We start from the raw sequence: 21,837 nt of genomic DNA on the forward strand, positions 1-21,837 counted from the left end.
GCATAGGGCAATATTTGGAAAATTGTTAAGGATACATAGGTGATTTAAGAGGCTAAGAACAAGGAGTTAAAAGAAGAAGACTAACATTAAAGAATAGAAAAACAAGGGAATTTGGAAGAATTTGGTACAAATGAAAATATATGAGTCATGTTTTTGCTTGTATTCTGGTTTATTTTGGATGTAAAGACTTCTGTTGAAAGGACTGTACATAAATAAAATAAAATACCCTAAAGAAACTTTGCTTTACACTGGTGGGAAAGGTGAGAGGACCCTGGGCATCTAGTGAGAAGCCTTTAATCTTGCACTTATTAGCCTGCAGTGGTTGAAGAGATTGCACCTTTGGTACAAACTACAGATGAAGAACCTTTTAATGAGGGTGAAAGAGGAGAGCACAAAATATGGTCTTAAGCTCAACAATAAAAAAAAAAAGATCATGGCCACTGGTCCCACCACTTCTGGCAAATAGAAGGGGAAGAAATGGAGGCAGTGAGAGATTTTACTTTCTTGGGCTCCATGATCACTGCAGATGGTGACAGCAGCCACTTAATTAAAAGACGCCTGCTCCTTGGGAGAAAAGCAGTGACAAACCTAGACAGCATCTTAAAAAGCAGAGACATCACCTTGCCAACAAAGGTCCGTATAGTAAAAGCTATGGTTTTCCCAGTAGTGATGTATGGAAGTGGGAGCTGGACCATAAAGAAGGCTGATCGCTGAAGAATTGATGCTTTTGAATTATGGTGCTGGAGGAGACTCTTGAGAGTCCCATGGACTGCAAGAAGATCCAACCTCTCCATTCTTCAGCAAATCAGCCCTGAGTGCTCACTGGAAGGACAGATCCTGAAGCTGAGGCTCCAATACTTTGGCCACCTCATGAGAAAAGAAGACTCCCTGGAAAGACCCTGATGTTGGGAAAGATGGAGGGCCCAAGGAGAAGGGGAAGACAGAGGACGAGATGGTGGGACAGTGTTCTGGAAGCCACCAGCATGAGTTTGACCAAACTGCGGGAGGCCGTGGAAGACAGGAGTGCCTGGCGTGCTCTGGTCCAGGGGGTCACGAAGAGTCGGACACGACTAAATGACTCAACAACAACAGGTGAAGGACGAAGACCAAGTACATCTTTGCCATTATCCTTGGAGGTGGGCATGGAGTGGATGTGCTATGCTTTCAAATAATATTACGTATTGTAATGTCAGATTATGTGATTTATATACATTTTCCCTTTTGAGGCTGCCTTTAATATGCCTGCCAAGCCTTCGAAGTGCCTTATGATACACTTTCCCCCCTCTATATTTTTTCAATATCATATCTTGAGTTGTCTCAGTGTAATAGGATCATGCGTTAAGCTTAGTGGTGCATTTTATGTGCAGGAGTTCAATGTGACAACCCCAAAGCCATGTCCCTAAGGGGAGTCCATAGCCATGCTCCAAGAAGAGCGCAAAAATGCAGGCAGAGAAAAATAACTACCAAACTTTTAGAAGACATCTAAAGGCAGCCCTCTTTAGGGAAGCTTTTAATGTTTAATAGGTTATTGTATTTTAGTGTTTTGTTGGAAGCCGCCCAGAGTGGCTGGGGAAACCCAGCCAGATGGGCGGGGTATAAATTATTATTATTATTATTATTATTATTATTATTATTATTATTTTACACAGAGAGAGTTACAATACATAGTGTAATACAAATTTTTGAAGAATCAGCATGATTGCAGTCCTATGCACTCTTAACACTGTGAAGACACACACAAACACTGAAGCGCAACATGTTGACAGGTATTTTTATTATTATTTAGTAAAAGCGCACGCCGCCCTTGAGACCACAGGCCGGTTTACAGCATGAAAGCACATGATGCATTTTCCCCCCAAGGCAGGTTTCCCAAAATCCAAATGTGAGCAAAAGGTTATGCCCATTTCAAAGAAAAACTGCGAGGGCGGGAGAGGCTGAGGTAGGAAAAAAGATGCTGAGAAACACGGATTTTCGTGCTGAACAGCCAGTGGCGCCAAATAAATACGTGGATAAATAACAAGAGGGGCCGTAAATTAACGCCTATTGGATTAATAATTATGTTTCGGAGCTGCTTTCGCGACCCGCCCTCGCAGCTCCCAGCCAAGCCGAAGCGCAGGCCTCGCTCGCCCGCAGGCCAGGCGGCGCTGGGTTGCCCTGGCGACGGGGGCGGCTCTTTGGGCGCATGCGCGAAGGGCCGGCCCGCTTCTGGTTGCCAAGGCGACCGCTCCGACTCTTCGTCTCCCTCCGGGGAAACCGGCCATGGCGCCCAAGCGGCCCAAGAGCGGCAGCGCGGCCTCGGCGCCACCCGGGACCGGCTCCAAGAACTGGGAGGCTGGGCTGGTGTCTGCCCGGTTAGAGGAGGTGCGTTGCGGGGGGGGGGGGCGCGGGGAGACACACGTGTACACACACGCACACATTCATGTGTACAGGCATATATGTAAACACAAACGTATATACACACATATACGTGTACACACACATATATGCACACATACACAAATGTACACACAGATACACACACATATGTACACAAACACAAACATATACACACATGTGTACACACACATACACATATTTGCACACACATATAGTGCTTTTTTTCTTTAAAAATTGTTTAGGAGTACTCTCATTTTGACTCAAGAAAACCACCGTTTTATAGTTCAAATTGGGGAAAATAAATAACAGTAAATGGACAAAAGTACAAAGATTCTCAAAATGCTTAAGGGTATGCGTACCCCTGCGTACCCCTGCGTACCCCCCCCCCCCAGAAAAAAGCATTGCATATATACACATGCACACATATGTACACACACACACCTGTACACACATAGACATATATGTGCACACACACAAACATATGCACACATATATATACACAGATACACACACATGTACACAAATATATATACTCTCACATATATATGTACACACGCACACACACATGCACAGGCTTCACTTGAGCTCACCTGTGCTAGAGATCCTAGTTTTGCTTCAGAGTCTCCCTCTTTGTTTAGTGCGGTTTACACTGAAGGAAGGGCATGTGATGTGTTGTAGCCCAGGCGAGCCCTACACTTCTCCTTGGAGTAGTCCCTCACTCACCAATTGAATAAAATGGAATTTAGCACATTCAGATCCCTCATTTTCTCCAAGGAGCTCAAGGTGGTGTACAAAGAAAGAATCATTTCATTTATGTTATTATTTGCATTTATATTTCGCCTTCCCCCCTCCCCCACGTGGCCTCCATGATTCTCTTGCTTCCTAATTCCACCTGCACAGCAACCCTGTGAGATGTAGGTTAGTCTGAGAGGCCTTGACTGACCCCAAGGTTGCCCAGCTTCATGGCCAAGTGGAGATTCAAATCTGGGTCTCCCAGGTCCCAGTCCAACACACTAACCACTATACCCCACTGGCTGCTTAGCCCTTGAAGTTTCTTTGATCCTTGGACAGGTGTCAATACTCAGCCTTGAATAAGGAGCTAATGCATCATTTTGGTCTGAGACTAACAAGAGCACACCATACATTTAAAGCACATTACTTCACCCAAATAACCCTGGGAATTGTATTTTCCCTTACAGAGCTACAATTCTCAACACCCTTAACAAACTACAGTTCCCTGGATTCTTCATTTGGCGGGGGTGGGGGTGGGTTCATGTATTTTAAATACACTGAATAAAAAAATGAGCTGTGAGATCCTCAAATCAGATTTTATTTCAGCCACAAATTCATGAGCAGCCTGGTCCTATGTGGCAATAGGCATTTCTAAGCCCAGCTGCAGACAGTAGACTTTTGTTGTTGTTTAGTTGTGTCCGACTCTTCGTGACCCCCTGGAGCAGAGCATGCCAGGCCCTCCTGTCTTCCGCTGCCTCCCGCAGTTTGGTCAAACTCATGCTGGTAGCTTCGAGAACACTGTCCCCCCATCTCGTCCTCTGTCGTCCCCTTCTCCTTGTGCCCTCCATCTTTCCCAACATCAGGGTCTTTTCCAGGGAGTCTTCTCTTCTCATGAGGTGGCCAAAGTACTGGAGCCTCAGCTTCAGGATCTGTCCTTCCAGTGAGCACTCAGGGCTGATTTCCTTCAGAATGGAGAGGTTTGATCTTCTGGCAGTCCATGGGACTCTCAAGAGTCTCCTCCAGCACCAGAATTCAAAAGCATCCATTCTTCGGCGATCAGCCTTCTTGATGGTCCAGCTCTCACTTCCATACATCACTACTGGGAAAACCATAGCTTAGATGAGCCTAATGCTTTAAAGTGACTAGTCAGCATAGTTAAGCAAGTCACTAGTTTCACAGCTTTACTGCCCTTCTTAGGGTTATCTACAGTGCCTGATAGTTTCGCATCCCACTGAAATTAATGGGACATAATTCAGTTGCAACTAATATTGCATTGATTTCTGCTGAATTGCTTTATTGTGCTTTTATTTTTTATATCATATATATATAAATGAAAAATCCTAAATAAAATAAATGCCACGTTCTGCTCTTCCCTCAAGCCCCTGTAAATCCAGATGACACCTTTGCAGCTAATTTAAAGGAGATGCTGGCAGAGGCTGATGTAGTGATACAGTATCAGCCATTGCTCAGTCAATTTCTTATTAAAAGGATCATTAGTATCTTAGCCTTGAAGACAGTTCAGTAATTTGTGTGGAATGTGGCAGAGTTGCTGAAGGTCACATTTGGCACCCCAAATGCTGCTGGACTTTATTATTGACAACTGTGAAATGCACGATGGCTTGATACATTATTGATACATTATTATTAAGGTCATTACCCATTAATTTCATAATGGTCCTGCCAACCTTTCAAGCAGCCCTTTAATAAGCAAGACTAATAAAGTGTATTTATTGGCTAACACTGGAGATGTGTATTAATTGAAAGAAGGGCCATTTACAGATAGCAACACAAGGACAATCCTGATTACTTTCCACACTGTCAAGCGTCTGTCTTATATCACTGAAGCCCTCTTATTGATTTGGAAATCTAGCATAATGGCTTTAGATTTGAATTTTGCTGTGGCTGGTTTCAGTATTTTGGGTGGACCTCAAAAATAGGAGTTAAAGAATTAGGTGTATTTGAAGTGCAGACAAAGGATAGTAAGAATTGGCAAATGTGACAGCTCTCTTTGGAAACCATTAGCGTTTAACAGCTTACCGTATATATCCTGATGGAAAATACAAGGTCATATTTGAGCAATCATTTTAAAAGCGTAGCTTGTCATTGCCTTTGCAGATATTAATACAAAATTCCATTTGTTCTGAAGTGTGTTTTGATCTGCCATACATTTCTAAGTGTGTAAGAAATTATAAATTTGAAACTTTGCTTCATATTATTTTCACAACCAATGCAAGTATGTATGTCTAAATCATACAGAGAAGTGTCACTGAATTTTGCTAGCATCAAATACATTGAGAAAATTATTCTGCAGTATAATATTGCCATCTGGTGGTAAGAGAGTAGTTGTCTATACTTCTTGAATGTAAAAATTGGTTTTTTTAATATTTGGCATAGGAAAATTGGATTCCCAGTATCGCGATGGTTGTTGGGGAACAAACCGAGGATGAACTTCACACAAAGGCCCTGTCTCTTGCTGTGCAGGTCCCAATGCGGAGGCTCTTTAGTGTGGTGACTTGGGAAGGAACATTAGCACAGGTATTTGGTATTTATAATGGTGAGAGGTGGGGTGTGGATGCTGGGGTTAAAACTGAAACGAGAATGCATCTCTACCAATAGTGATGTAAAATAATGCTCACCCCATTGCCACGGGATGGAAATATGCTTCCTGGTCTCCTGGGATCTGATTCTCAGAATAAGCTGGAGGAGAAGGACGTGGGCACTGACAGAGAGGCAGAATTCAAAGACTAGATGTAGCTGGATTGAGAGGAATCACCCTGGGGCTCATTTGCATCCCTTGAAACTGGATTGGAGGAAGGAAATTGGAAGCTGTTTTACCCGCTTTGCTTTGTCAGATATCTGAGTGGAAATCTTGGAGCAAGAAGCCTGTACTCTCTGTTGAGTCTTGACACTATACCTTACAAGAGCTTTATTAGCAGTAGTTTAAGACTTTGGTCAGGATAGTTTTAAATGTCTAACATGCAGCATGTTTATAAGCCATGTAGAGTTCAATATACTTACTTTCCTTAGAGTTCAATACATGTACTCTCCTTAAAAGATTAGGCTAGGGATTTAAGGAGTAGCAAAACCAGTTCTGTTTGCGCAAAGGATCATTGGGCATGCACATGATAAGCCATTTTTGAATTTCAAAATCAGATTGTGATATGGCATAGGAGCTTGCTAGTCAAAATTTAAAAAAAAGGTAAATTTTACCTTTCCCCAAGTCTTCAGACTCAGCAAAAGTAGTCTACATTAAGCAAAACATCTCACTCTCAGGATGTCTGAGTATTATAATCCTAAACCAAAAGTAAAGGACCCCTGACAGTTAAGTCCAGTCGCGAACGACTCTGGGGTTGCGGCGTTCATCTTGCTTTACTGGCCGAGGGAGCCGATGTTTGTCCACAGACAGTTTTTCCGGGTCATGTGGCCAGCATGACTAAGCCGCTTCTGGAGAAACCAGAGCAGCGCACGGAAATGCTGTTTACCTTCCTGCCGGAGCGGTGCCTATTTATCTACTTGCACTGTGTGCTTTTGAACTGCTAGGTTGGCAGGATCAGGGACCGAGCAATGGGAGCTCACCCCGTCACAGGGATTTGAACTGCCGACCTTCCAATCGGCAAGCCCAGAGGCTCAGTGGTTTAGACCACGGCGCCACCCGTGTCCCTATTACAAACCTAGGGGAGCATAAAATAAATTCAGAAAATTGATTCTCTTGTCTTTGTTCATTACATTATATATGTTTTACAGATCATGGGAAGTGGAGAAGTAAGCAAACCAAAGGGCAAAGAAAAAGAAAAAGAAAAGGAAAAGGAAAAAGAACCGCCTTTGTATACTGAGGTGAGTGAAAGCATTTTTAATTACCTTTGCTTGGATTACTTTTCTAGCTCTTGTCTCTTCGGAAGAGAATGCTTTCATGGTTGGGGCTGTTTGCTTTGCAGCTGGTACTGAAGAAAACCTTGAAACTTTTTTTTAATGAGACGCTAGATGTAGAATAGTGTACACTATACCATTTCTAGTCAACATACTAAGGGTAAGCAATGATGTGTCAGGATGTTATATGGTGAGCAGCCAAGTGCTACTTCAGAGGTCATTTCACACGTCTGCACTTATTTTGGAGTCCAAAACAAGACAGACAGCTTCAAGGCCACGCAACGCACAACTGGACTTGTATAATAATAATAATAATAATAATAATAATAATAATAATAATTATTTATTATTTATACCCCGCCCATCTGGCTGGGCTTCCCCGGCCACTCTGGGCGGCTTCCAAAAGAATATTAAAATACTATAATACATCAAACATTAAAAGCTTCCCGAAACAGGGCTGCCTTCAGATGTCTTCTAAAAGCCTGGTAGTTGTTGTTCTCTTTGACATCTGGTGGGAGGGTGTTCCACAGGGAAGGCGCCACTACCGAGAAGGCCCTCTGCCTGGTTCCCTGTAACTTGGCTTCTCGCAGTGAGGGAACTGCCAGAAGGCCCTCAGTGCTGGACCTCAGTGTCCGGGTAGAACGATGGGGGTGGAGACGCTCCTTCAGATATACTGGACCAAGGCCGTTTAGGGCTTTAAAGGTCAGCACCAACACTTTGAATTGTGCTCGGAAACGTACTGGGAGCCAATGTAGGTCTTTCAAGACCGGTGTTATGTGGTCTCTGCGGCCGCTCCCAGTCACCAGTCTAGCCGCCAGTCTAGAGGTTTGGACTCTATAAAGTCATCATACCAAACCATGGTTTGCAAGATTTGAGCTTCCAGGGCATAAACAAATAATTGTTTAGAATTTCTGGAACATTTTTTTCTTTCACTTTGTTAGGCACTCCTCTAGGTGCAGTGGACTGTAGAAGGCCACCAGGTCTCAGTCACATGAGCAGGGTTGGCATGCTTTTCCTGGATCCCATTAACCAGCCTGGTGTTCCTTCAAAGCATCTTCAGGTTTAAGACTACAGACAAGCCACTAGTATTATTAAGACCTGATGTTCCTTCCCTACACTGCTATAGTGCATAGTGGTATCTGCATCTCCTTCCTGAATCACTGGCCCTCTGGTCCTAGCGCAGGCTAATCCAGCATTGTCCTAAGAATAATAAACAGTGTTACTTTATAATAATAAAAATAAATGTAGTTAACAGGAACCACACTCGCACCCAGCCCTCCAGACTTCAATTAGAGTAGATATAAATATGTTAGGAGTTGTGCTCATGTTTCAGTTAACCATGGAAAGATGCACCTGTAATTATCACTTTAATTACGCTCTCCATGCTCAGGAGAGTGAGACTTGGCTTTTTCCCCTTGCTTTCTTACACCCAAAGTAATGCCCCCCAAAGGGATGGTACCCTTTGGTGAAAACTTGCTGCATTTAGGATATCATTTAGACGGTTTCCAACTTTGCTGACTTGTTTAAGTCCTCCGAAACTATTAATCCTTTACACAGTTCCAGTGCAGCCTGCAGTTGATGGTACAAAGTGAAAGTGACTCTCCCTCATCCACCATATGAACCCTGGTAGCTGTAGGCTAGGAACTACATAGCATCTTTCTCTGCCCTTGTGTTTGTCGAGAGTGAAGCCCTTTGACTGCATTCTCAACATGAAGCCTGCCAGCTTCAGACATGCAGCAAGAACAGTCGTCCATATCTATGAAAGCAAAATCGACACCATATGCAGTCGAGTGCAATTTCTCCAGAGGTGTGAGGGTATGAGAGGATGTCAGAACTGTGGAGTAACACCTCATTCATTCAAAAGCTATAAATAGATCCAGTATGCTTAAAAAGAAAATTAGAGAAATGTTTTATATAAAGTCTTCCTTAGAAATACTTTCAACCTTGGAAGAACGTTTTAAGAGTCATTATCATGCAACGCCTCTCTCTTCTAAAAACTATTGATGAGTTTTTGTGTCATGTTGTTGTTTTTAAGTGGTTATGTGAATGTAAGGAAAAAATCCCAGATGTTAGTAAGTTATATGAAATTTGGTGGAAACAAGCTGTAAAAAACATAGTCATAAAACAGCTTGTCAATGCCACACATCTGGACAACGTAGCCGTATGTTCTTACTGCTGTCATCACCCAAAGAAAATTCAATAACCTTATTCCACCCCAATTAGGCTACACACCAGCAGAATCAGTATGAACAAGAAAGGGGGAAATTGTACCCGGATGGAAACTCTAGTACCCAAAAGTAATTCTGAAACTGCCATTGGTTAGTTTCCATTTGTGTTTGCAGGTACAAATAATAGCAAGGTTCCCATTGTTGGTTTACTGTCCGAACAAATTGTACTTAAAAACAGCTATGTTATAGCAGTGCCATATCATACCTGAAATCTGAACCTGAAGGTATGGTGGAATCTATGAACACCGCTTGAATGCCAAACCAATAGTGCTTGTTCTACTGGAGTGGGACTGCATCATGGGCATATCGTTGTCCCATGTCCTAAGCATCTGTGTTTCCATGACACCCACATCCATGGTGTAATTTCGCACCAGGTCAAATATGGCAGGCTCACACTTCTGTTTGCTACACTCACCAAAATTTGCCAACACAGAATCATGTCCTGTTTTGCCCAGGTTGCTACCGGTGAATTACAGCCTTTCCAGAGGGGTTGGAACAGGCTCTGTAGCTGATTTTCCTTACCTTTGAAGACAGGCCAGACTTGCAAACCAGACTGGTACATCCCTATTCCTCATTCCCTATCTTTAACCAGTATGCTTATGTCTCCTGTTCCAGGACACCACATATACTGAATTTCATACTGAAGCAGTAATCATTCGCTTTCTCTTTGCAGGTGTTAGAGGTGGCAAAAATCATTCTCAATAATGGAGAAGCACTTCCCGTAACTCTGATTGGAAAGTTAATTAAATATCAGATGCTCTGCATTAAACAGAAGGACCTGCAGAGAAGGGCTGCTGAAAAGAAGGTATTTTAGGATCACCTGGGAGTAAGTCCTATTGAATTCAATGGACTTCGGAGCTGAAACATAACAAATTGTACTTTTAGTCAAATGCGAAACAAAATACCACTTGAATCATAAGCAATTTGTTGAAATAGCAATCTGTATTATTTTTTGTTGCATTCAGAGATGGGTTATATTTTTCTAACTTTGCTTATCTGTGGTATTCATTAGTACTCTGCATTTATTTAAACTGAGTTTAATTTTAGTTGTTCTTACTGTTGTTACTGTTTAGGCAGCGGTCCTAACTTTCCTGGGAGGCTGAAGGGCCTTGGGAGGTGGTATTAAGTGATTTTGACAGAAAAGGCGTGCCATTGGCAAGGCAACACTTAAGATGCCAGAAGTTGCCCAGTACAGCGGAATGAAACTAGGTGTATTAAGTTCAGGCATGCATCTGCCAGATCTAAAGCGCGCATGCACACACACACACGCACATTCTTCAAGCAAGCCCAGAGAAATGGCCCAACATCATGCCAGCCCAGGGTACAATCCTGCCCTGGTCACAACAAAACCCTGAAGCAAGGGGCGAGGAGGTTACTTTGCCAGTGGATTTTCCTGCTAGCTTAAATGCAGTTTAGCATTGCGTGGACAGGCAGAGACCCCTGCCCCCAACCCCAGGCGACTCCCTGGTGGAATAATGACTCATGACAACATGTTATGGGATTAAAATTGGCCAGAAATTTATTAAAGATTCAGATGTAGGGAGACCTTGGCTTAGGCCATGGGTAGGCAAACTAAGGCCCGAGAGCCGGATCTGGCCCAATCGCCTTCTAAATATGGCCCGCAGACAGTCTGGGAATCAGCGTGTTTTTACATGAGTAGAATGTGTCCTTTTATTTAAAATGCATCTCTGGGTTATTTGTGGGGCCTGCCTGGTGTTTTCACATGAGTTTTCACCCATGGTTTAGAAAGACCTTTGAGAATGGAAGAGCAGCTTCCAGCCTGGGTAGGCAGTAGTGGGCTGGATGGACTGATGGGCTGACTTGAGTAATATAATAACATTGCTATCTTATAACTATTTGCCTCTTCCAGTGCCAGAGTGCCTGCCTTCCCTGATTAGATATAAGCCATAAAGTGGAAGCAGAGATACTTCCCTTGAGGAAGGGCAGAATAAAAATGTAACCACTCTGACTAGTAGCAAACTTGAGTGGTTGGATGACTATTCGTTTGGAAGCATTGCTAGTTAAAATGGGGGGAGGGGAGGGTATTTTAAATGGTCTGAGAAGAATCTGAGTTGTCAGGGTGTGTGGAACGTCAAAGTATTCGTTGAGGGGTGAGAAGGAAACTAAAATATCATAGGGAAAAGAAGGAAGTTGCCTGCTTGGGCTCCAGCAGGTTATAGTGAGTATCCTGGAGGGCATTAGGGTTGAGGGAGAAGTGTGTTGTGCAGTAAACAAACTCTCCTTCCTGCACATAGCTGTCAACTGTCCCTTATTTGGCAGGAAAGTCTCTTATCCCAGCACTATGTCCCGCTGCTTATTGATGATGTCCCTTAAATTTCCCGGGTTTCAAAGGAAGGAGCTCCTCTCCCTCCCTCCCTGCCGGCCAGGGAGGAGGGAGGCTCCAACTGTGTTGCTTGGCTGCGTTGCTCATCCAATAAGAAGTCTAAGAACGACTGGGGGGTGGAGCTTACATGCCTTGTGCCAATCAAATCGGCCGCGTTGCCTGGGGACTCGCCTTTGCTCAGCGCTTCCCAGCGGAGAGGTGACGGTGGTTTTCCTTGCTGCATCCCCTTGGCCGGGTTGCTGCGCTGTGGGAACCACCACTTGAGGCTTTGTTTGGCTGCTGGCTGGGCTTTCTGCCTTTGGCTCGGAGGGGCTCAGAAGTTGAACATACCTGTGCTTGGAAAATCCCTTATTTTGGCTGCTGGTCCCTTATTTTCGAGGCTGCTGGTCCCTTATTTTCAAATCTGTAAGTTGACAGCTATGTTCCTGCACCATGCAGGGATGCTTCAGTAGGAAGGAGCAAGGGGGTGGAAAGGGACTCATTTTTCCTTTTCAGGAAACTTACTAGATTTGGAGCCAGCTGCCTCAGATAGGAATACAAATGATTGTATTACGCCAATGTAATATTTCCCCCTGTTGTTTTTCATAAGATGTGCATGTAGTTTATCTAATTTGGTAGACAACCGAGGACAAGGACAAGGAGAAAGACGAGAAGGGGAAAGGGAAAGGGAAAGGCGGCAAAAAGGAGAAACCTCCCAGTGCCAAAGGCAAAGGGAAGAAGAAGGGACCCGAGTCACCGAGTGCGTCAGCAGCTACCGTTAAGAAAGACACCAAACTTAAACGACGTGGAGAAGAAGATGATCTTGACAAATACATCGGTGTGTAAAATACAAATATGCTTCATGTCAAAAGAACTACAGATTCAGGACTTCAGACTGATTCACACTAAGAGGAAGCTGTGGCTAATCCTGGCATTCTGAGGAGCCCAAGCATATGAGACATGATATTAGAATGTAATAAATTAAATTACAGGAAGCCAGCAAACATAGAATATATGAAGACAGTAACTGACGATTAAGCAAATCCTTTTGATCTTTGCTTTTAGATTTCACATATTTTTAGAAATTTGTCCTGCTAGTTTTAAGAGGAACTTAGCATTCAGCAAAGCATGTTTAGGCTCACAGCTTGCAAAATTTGCCTGTAAATACTAGAGAAGGTCTTTCATTTCTCTTTGTGGCTGCCTTGTGCACACAGGCAAAGGGGAGAGCCTTCTTCTCATTCAGAAACAATTATTGTACTTAGTAATAGAAGATAATGTGTATCCAGAAGCATTTCAGGTGCTGAATAAACAGGCATAGGAAGAGCAGGGTATTCCTTGGATAATTGTTCCCATTTCCTGCTCCCTTGAAAGGAGATGGGATGCTCCCCCACCACCATGTTGCCTTCCATTGCTTGCTCAGTGAATCTCAATATGGTATAACCCTTTAAATGTCACCTGTCAGTTATAGCTTTGGCAATGCTTGCTGGGAAACACCTCAGAAATAAAATAAGGGATCCCTTTACTGCCTCTTTCATCCATTCCATGGCAGCACATTCCAGCAGGAAATTTTTTCCTTGGAAATGCCTTTCTGAAGACAACAAAGGGAATGATACTACTTGGGCAGGACATACATTTATCCACTCTCTCCAAACACTAAATGTTAGTTAAATAGTTGCACACTAATAACCTTATTTCAAAAGGGTTTCTCCCTGCCTCCCTTCCCCCTCCTGAGTTACACCCATTCCCCTTATAAATTGCATATGATACAATCCACACTCTAAGTCTTCAAAGGTTACATGCATTTGAAAAGCAGGATTTGTAATAGATGTATTTATGGAAAATAGCTTATATGCAAGCCATCTACCATATATATGTAAACTGCCAATTTGGATGCTTTCTCAATATTATGCTTTAATAAAACCAATGAGCTTTGTATGATGTTTTGAACAGATGATGAACCAGATGACGGTGCTCAGTATTATTTCATAATTAGTGGTTTTCCCTACCCTCAACTTCTGCCTGTGCTATCCGATCTTGGGATCAATGTTGCAAGCGTCATTAAGATTTCTTCTGACAATTATGAGCCACTCCAGACCTACCTGGAAGGAGTTGCTCTGCAGGAAGAACCATTTCTTGAAGCAGAAGGTGAGCTGATGATTAGCAGTTGTATGTGATATGAAACTGAAGATCCACCATTCTTATTCTTGTTTTAGATGGGCATTTTTGTTGTCGCATACTTTGAGCACTTTAATTAGCTGTTAGAAGAAAAAACCCCAAACCCAAGATATACTATTGATATTTCAATAGACTTTAAAATCTGTATCTTATTCCTGAGCTAAGTCCATTTCTGGATGAATCAGAAGAGTAATAAGTAATGGTGACTTGTGGTTTCAGTTTCTGTACTAAAGCCCAGGGTATGGGAAACAAGCAAGATAAATTTGAGCTCTTAATATGAAGCTCATGACAGGAATGTAGAAATTGAGTAAATCCTATTCAAAAGAATAGACCAAACAGGAAAGGAGGAAGAAGTACATTACATTAGGGAAAATTGCTTTACAAAATGTGTACATCAGTGTCACGGAATGAGCTGGCCATTTCCAACGGCTCCCAGTTGGCGTTAACTCTTTATTAGCACAGACCTGACTGGGTGTCAGGCCTAATGAGCACAGCAGCTTATTCCCTGTAAGTCTTACTCCATGAAATCAGTTGCCAAGACTAAAACTCCCTGTCTCCCCACAACCATCTATGTCTCCTCCTCTCCAGGGCTCCCCCCCTCAGCAATCGGAGACTGTGCCTGTCTTTGCTCCTCCTGTTTCATGCTTCTTCTGTTTCTGGGAGTTGGGGAGAAGGGAGCTTGTCACAGCAGGAGGGGGAGATACCCATGACACTTCACCAGCTTGATTCATCTCTGCTTCTTGACCTCCTTCCTCCCACTTGCCTGGTTCAACTTCTTCCTCTGCCTCTGGACTTGTCTTTGCCACAGACTCCCAGCTCACTAAGCCCTGTTACCTCTTCAGCTTTCAACACCTCTTCCTCATCTCCCTCTGACCACTCATTGTTGTCCCACCACCACTCCCTGGGCTCTGAGCTTTTCCCCCTTTGGGTTCCCCAGCTGGTTCCTCCTGCCATTCCTCTGCTTCCAAGCAGTCCATCACAATTAGGAGAAATTCTCACTAAAATTCTGATCAGTTTTCATGAGGACTTAACAAAAAAAAGCTGTCATGGAAAGGTAGAGAACTGAACTTAGAAATATGACAAAACTGAAAGAAACCAAAGTTGACAGATTCATCCATTCCTATGTATCATGTTATCTGACCAAAGCTTAGATTATTAAATAGGCTTTGCAAAAGAGTGAGCTGACCGTGGCTTAATCCTTTTTGCCCAAAGTATGTTTAAGATTTGCTATGGGCATACTTGCCTGCTAAAATAATTCCATGCTCATGCAACCCTAGTTGTCGAAGCTGAAAAGAAGAAGAAGCAGAAAGCTGCCAAGGACCTGAAAACCTTCTGGAAATATTTGGAACCAATTCTGAATAGTGGGAAACCAGGATCAAATCTTTTTCAGATAGCTCGACTCCATCACCTAGTCAATGAGTCTTCCTTTCCTGCTGACTGGAGTAACACTGACATGTTGGTTAGTAGCAGTGCTATTTTTCTAGAAATATGGTGCCAGAACTCACCCTCATTTTCTTAGAATGGCAATGGTGCCCACCTGAGAGGTGCCAGAACTGAGTTCCTGTGAGTTCGCCCTGAACTAAAGGCCTTGGCTAGGCGTATTGGGTTATATTTGATGTCGCACTAAGGTTAACATTCCATTAGTGCATGGATTTCTCCTTGCGCCATTGATCATTTCCCCGCTCTCCTTGCCCATGCACCCCCTAAATAGGATTTAAGGCCTTCTCCAACACTTTGGATCAGATTTGGGGATAGTACGGGCCATATGGGAGGAATTCTCTTGTGCCCGTTGTCTTTTACAAGAAGCATTTGTGTTGAGTAAGTGGGCAGTAGTACATGGTGTGACATTTGTTTCTCATTCTGGAGTGGGAATAGCTGTTAGTCTGAACCCTGAGGTTTAGCATAATCCCTCACCAAGGTATTGTTACAGATCAGTATACCCTTAAGGTTCAGTTTGAGGCTTTCCAGAGCAGAGATGGGGAACCTCCAGCCCATGGCGAATCTTGGCCTTCCAGAGAGTCCACTTTGGCCCACGAAGCCATTTTTCCCAAAAGTGCCAACCCACACACCCATCAAATGATATATCTGGTGCTGTCAGCTGATTGGCGGGAGGACAGGGTTTAATGCATCATTCATTGGTTCAAGCAGCCCAGCACTCGTGCTGGAGCCTCTGAAAAGCAGAGGTTCAATCAAGAGTGGTCTGAAAGGGAGAGTGCTCCTCTGTTTAAAATCTGAGCGGGTGGCAACGAATAGAAAGACGTCTGCATTGTACAGACTCCTTTCGCTTTCAGCCCTGCTTCCTGCTCAGATGTTTAAAGGCTCCTGTCTCCTCCTCCTACCCACCCCAAGCAGGCAGCAGAGGGTGGGGAAGAGGAGAAAGAAGCTCACTCATTCAGTTGCTTAAAGGGCTTTACAAGTTTTCCCACACTCCACTTATAAGCCTCCAAGACGGAATGTTTAAAGAGGAAGCATGGCGAGATTTGCAAAACTATACAAGGGATTTTGAGAGATAGTTGAGACAACCCACCTGTCAGTTTGTATGGTGTCATCATGACAGGTGGGTGACTACACCCACTTGTCAAATTTGGCTCGTCTGTGGCACTTGACACCAAAATGGTTTCCCATACCTGTCCTAGGGACTAGTGTAGTAATCAAAATACAGTAGGTGGGGGGGGGGGGAGACAGAAATTTGGCTAAACTTTGTTTATTTGTGATGGTCTATATCCCCTTGGGTGATGCAGCATTGTAACAGGAGATGTGTCCAGTTGGGTGGCAGTTGGTTAACTAAGAGAAATAAATAGTTTTTCTGAGGTCTGCTACTCCTGGCTTGCATTCCAGTCTCCAATGTGCCTTGTCAACCGTCAGTGCAGTTAGGCATGCCACGTGGTTGGTTAATTCCAACATTTTCCTTAGGGGTGTGTGATTGCATCATAGGGAAGTAACTGCCGCATTGTTCATCTCTGATCATTGGGCAGGGTTAAACAGAAGCTTCATTTGCAAAACAATATGTCTTGTATACCACATTCTCTTAAATGGATGATGGAAAGAAAAAGCATTTACTGTAGTTGTCATTTGGCTTGGAATTCTGGTCTTTGGTGGTATGGATTTACTGCCATGCGCTGGTGAGTGGAAGAACAAAGAGGAACTCTCCCATAATTGAAATATGGGCATTTTTTGAGGTGGGATAATATTAATATTAAAATGCATTCAAACTGAATCATGCTTGTTGTGTTATTCACATGCTTATGCTTAGTAGTTGGCTGAGTTCCCATGTGTTCTGAATATTATAAAGCCAGTCTTTATATTTCCTCCTTTTCTTTTATGTAGCTTGAATTTGGAACGGAGCTCTTTGAAGTTGTGGCATGTTTGATGTATGACTGCCTGGACTGGAAAAGACAGCATCAGCACTACTTGAAATCCACCAAATTTATTAATGTCCCCGTAGTAGAAAAGAAGAGCAAGGCTGAGGTCAGAGACCACGTCCATGCTTGGTAGCAGATATATTTCCATGTAAAATTGTGCATAGGAGTACATTTCTGCATAAATATGCATCATCTGGTAGATAGTTCAGTGTCAGTAGTGTGGTCCAGAGCAAAAATGGTTGGATGGATTAGTCTTGGGAAAGCCATTACTTCTCAGGTCACTGGGCAATTCTATGATCCTGCTACTACTTTGGGGCACTTATATCTGATCCAAGCACAAGTAAAGAAGAAGAAAACACTCCAAATGGCAAAGAAGGGAGGAGTACACAAAGTACATGAATACCAGTTGCTAGGCATCACAAGTGGGAAGAGTTGCCTTCTGGTGCTGCTTTTGAGCTTTGCACAGGCATCTGGTTGGCCACTGTGAGAACCCGAAGTTGGACAAGGTGGGCCATTGGCCTTATCTAGCAGGTTCTTACATTCTTACTACACAGCCAGGATCCATAGGAGCCCTGCCAATTGTGGGGTGGCGTGCCAAAATGTATCAGTGGAGACATTACAGAAGGAGCCAATTTGGTCTGAGCTATGGGGAGATTCCCCTATAACAATTCTCAGCTCCACGTACAATCTAACCTCCGCCAGACACAATAATGCCACAGCAGCCTGCTGCATTTGCTACTGTAGAGCAAATCTTGCTCCACAGGGGTATGAATCCCCCTTTTTTACTCACCCACCACATACCTGTACACACAGACTCATGTATCTACTGCACATGTAAGCGCTTTTTGACTTCAAAACACAGAAGAAGTGAGAAGAGGCCAGACACCCTCTCCCACCCAAGGACTCCCTGGAACAAGGGTTCAAGATGCATGGGGGAGGGGGTGAAAGGAGCCCTTTGTCGGGCATGGATAAGGAGGGACCAAAATAGACAACACAGGAAGCCATAGCCATTTGTCTTAGGAGCAACCTACATTTATGACATTGCACAGGCTTAGGAAGCAGGAGGCTGCAGTTCAGCAACATTTCATTGCATTTCGAGGTAGTGAACCTCCCAAAGATCGGGTGAGATGGTGGACTTTTGGGTGGGGCAGGTATTTTGTAGTAATGTATGACTACCTAGCAGTTTGAAAGCACGTCAAAGTGCAAGTAGATAAATAGGTACCGCTCCAGCGGGCAGGTAAATGGCATTTCCGTGCGCTGCTCTGGTTCGCCAGAAGCGGCTTAGTCATGCTGGCCACATGACCCGGAAGCTGTACGCCGGCTCCCTCGGCCAATAAAGCGAGATGAGAGCCGCAACCCCAGAGTCGGTCACGACTGGACCTAATGGTCAGGGGTCCCTTTACCTTTATGACATAGTCTGAGGACATAGAAAATAACCCTTCTTTTTACAGTTTAAAGCCCAAGTCTACTACAACAGGCTCTCCATAGGACTTTGACTACTCATAAAGTTTAGCCGGTTGAAAAAGCAAAAGCCAGACCAGAGCTGGCTACCTGTCCTTTTCCCAAAAGCATAATTAAATATACTGGTTATGATCTACAAATCCCTATGTGACTATGTGGGCAGTTATTCACCCATACAAATCTGGATTTTAAGATCCGCAGGAGATATCCATCTTTCTGTCCTGAAGTACATGTGTGGTGTAGTGGTTAAGAGCGGTAGTCTCATAATCTGGGGAACCGGGTTCGCGTCTCCGCTCCTCCACATGCAGCTGCTGGGTGACCTTGGGCTAGTCACACTTCTTTGAAGTCTCTCAGCCCCACTCACCTCACAGAGTGTTTGTTGTGGGGGAGGAAGGGAAAGGAGAATGTTAGCCGCTTTGAGACACCTTAAAAGGAGTGAAAGGCGGGATATCAAATCCAAACTCTTCTTCTTCTTCTTCTTCTTCTTCTTCTTCTTCTTCTTCTTCTTCTTCTTCTTCTACATTTGGCGGAGACTCGAGAGAGGGCTTTCTTGGCTGCTGTCAGGTGCTGGAATTCCTTGCCAAGGGCATGCCAGCTAGTCCCATTTCAGATGGCCTCGCGTCGGCTGGCAAAGACATTTTAATTTTGACATGCCTTTTGGCCTATAGGTTGCCTTGTAAATGGTTAAACTGGTTGTGTGAATTGTATCGGAAAGGGGGGGGGGGGGTTCATCTAAGTCATGGAAAGGACAGCCTAAATTCTACATTAATTCAGAAATTCTCCTCCAGGTGATCCCAAGATTCCTCCAGCACTCTATGTGACTCAAACCTGCAGTAGTTCCTTGCATCACATTACTCACAAAGAGTGTCCAGCAGCAAAATTGACAGCCTGTTTAAGTACTTCATTCAAGTACTGCAATAACTGGGTTGAAGATTTGAATATAAGACGGCTGTATTGTCATAAATGTTTTTGTTTCACAAGGTACCACCCGCTGCTCCACCTACACCTTCAAGGAGAAAGCAGGCAGCAGAAGAGCCCGCTGCACCAGTTTTAACAACAGGTATGTGTGAAGTGTCTTCAAGTTATTCCTAAACTTTGTCATTGAAAAGAGTGATTCCTTTTCAACATGCTGGAGAAATAGGGCAAAATATGTGTAAACCTTCTGCAGGTAGCAGTGGGGTGATGAGTTTTGATTCAGGCTGCCATCCAGAACCTGAAAATTCCAACTTCTGTAATGAGATGCCTTCTGAAGCGATTCTTAACCATTTTCACTGCATCAAGGCATACTGAATGTCAAAAACTTGCTGTTTATTTCAGGGTAGATTTTATATTCTCAAGTATGGATGATCAGCCGTTGTATATCCCTTCTTCCCATCAACTACAGGTCCATTTCTTATACCCATCTTGCACCTAACCTCCTGGATCTTCCTGCTCCCATACATTGCAACTACCTTTTGCTTTCCCCATCAATTCTGAAGCTACCACTCCTTCCCTTTTTTGCAATTCCTCCTTGCACATAGACTCCCATTTAACTGGTTAGATCTCCCTACCCAATGCAATTACTAACCTTCCTTTTAACCTCCCCATTTCTAAAGCCACCACTATTTTCCAACCCCATTTGCACCTCCCCTTTTCGCCTTCACCCTCCTTTTTCAAACCACCTCCCTTCCAAGTTTCCCCTTGCACATGGAACATCCACATGGTGATTTTGTAGCTCTTCGTTGCCCCCTTCTCATCTCTGCTCTCCAGCCCCAAGCAGTCTCCTCCTTCCTCACCTGCATATGTGCTGTTGCTGATGCCATAAGCAGTTATGCCAATCTCTGCTATAGCTTGGGGGGAATTCCTGAATTTTCCTCCTGCTGAAGAAGAAGAGTTTGGATTTCACTCCCTTTAAGGAGTCTCAAAGCGGCTAACATTCTCCTTTCCCTTCCTCCCCCACAACAAGCACTCTGTGAGGTGAGTGGGGCTGAGAGACTTCAGAGAAGTGTGACTAGCCCAAGGTCACCCAGCAGCTGCATGTGGAGGAGCGGAGACGCGAACCCGGTTCCCCAGATTACGAGACTACCGCTCTTAACCACTACACCACAAGCAATGGACTCTGGAGCTGCCAGCCTCCTCTGGGGACTTTTCCAGGCCACAGCCACCGTGAGGACATGGCAGCGACTACTAAGGATGAAGCAACACTGTCGCTGATGCTTCCTCCTTCTGCCACAGCCCAGGAAGCCCATGCCCAAATACAAGAGTTTGAGGTGTTCTGGTAGGCTGTGAAAACCCAAGCCCAGCCGGCCCATCTTTGAGCAGAGATGAGGACGGAGGGTCATTGGGGTCAAACTAGGCCAGGGACTTGCCTGCATACTGCTCAGAGCTGGGTCTGCTGGTCTCAAGCTTCTTTGGTTCTCGGGAAAACCCCACACTAGATTGTCAATACACTGTAGTTCATATGACACTTTGCGATGCTAGCACCATCTGCTGGTGACCACACAAATTTCAGTGTGATGACAGACAGGTACAAATATTATATACGAAGGAAGGACAACATTACTTTTTGATTACAGATGTAGACATGAGGTATTATAATGACCTCCTGAACCCAGTCCCTGATGAGATTGTTTCTGTTGCCTTGATACTGGATTGCATGTTGCAACAGGTAAGCACAGTCTTCAGTACAGTCATACCTCGGGTTGAATATGCTTCGAGTTGAGCACGTTCGAGTTGCACTCCACGGCAACCCGGAAGTAACGGAACGCGTTACTTCCGGGTTTCGCCGCTTGCGCATGCGGAGATGCTAAAAATGACATCATGCGCAGAAGCGGCGGAAAGCGACACGCGCGGGCGCAGACATGCTGTCGCTAGTTACATTTACCTCTAGATGCGAACGGGACTCCGGAACGGATCCCGTTCGCATGTAGAGGTATCACTGTATATTCAAGAATAGTTGTCATTTTTTAAAAAAGGTTTTGTGTGCAGCTAAAAGTCCTTCACACGTTATGCATGGGAAAGTGACCTTATGGGGAGAGAACTGCTTTACTAGTAACAGGACTGGATCTTTCTCAGTTATAACCGTCCCAGTTCTCAGTGAACAGTTTTCATAGTTGTTGAAGACATCTGAAGGCAGCCCTGTTTAGTGAAGCTTCTAATGTTTGAAGTTTTATTCTGTTTGTAATGTTCTGTTGAAAGCCACCCAGAGTGACTGAGGAAACCCAGCCAGATGGGTGGGGTAGAAGTAATAAATTGTTGTTGTTATTATTGTTGTTATTATTATTTATAGTGACTCCATCCTAAGCTGGGTGGGTCCCAATATTCCTTGTTCCTG

At 44.1% G+C, this 21,837-nt stretch overlaps 1 protein-coding gene across 2 annotated transcripts in view; it reads left to right on the forward strand.

Annotated features, from left to right (window-relative positions):
* Window positions 1-2,213: 2,213 nt before the first annotated feature.
* The window catches only part of SPAG17 (sperm associated antigen 17), a 77,063-nt gene continuing 57,439 nt past the window's right edge, over window positions 2,214-21,837 (forward strand). For both annotated transcript variants that reach the window (XM_080987075.1, XM_080987076.1), the window contains exons 1-10: window positions 2,214-2,361; window positions 5,503-5,643; window positions 6,853-6,942; window positions 9,877-10,008; window positions 12,166-12,364; window positions 13,477-13,671; window positions 14,979-15,160; window positions 17,029-17,169; window positions 19,506-19,584; window positions 21,080-21,171. In XM_080987075.1, the coding sequence (XP_080843201.1) occupies window positions 2,260-2,361; window positions 5,503-5,643; window positions 6,853-6,942; window positions 9,877-10,008; window positions 12,166-12,364; window positions 13,477-13,671; window positions 14,979-15,160; window positions 17,029-17,169; window positions 19,506-19,584; window positions 21,080-21,171 (1,353 nt within the window). In that variant the 5' untranslated portion in view covers window positions 2,214-2,259. The remainder of the gene's footprint in view (window positions 2,362-5,502; window positions 5,644-6,852; window positions 6,943-9,876; window positions 10,009-12,165; window positions 12,365-13,476; window positions 13,672-14,978; window positions 15,161-17,028; window positions 17,170-19,505; window positions 19,585-21,079; window positions 21,172-21,837) is intronic.

This window comes from Podarcis pityusensis, assembly GCF_964106645.2.
Source record: "Podarcis pityusensis genome assembly, chromosome: 17".
Classification (NCBI taxonomy): Eukaryota; Metazoa; Chordata; class Lepidosauria; order Squamata; family Lacertidae; genus Podarcis; species Podarcis pityusensis.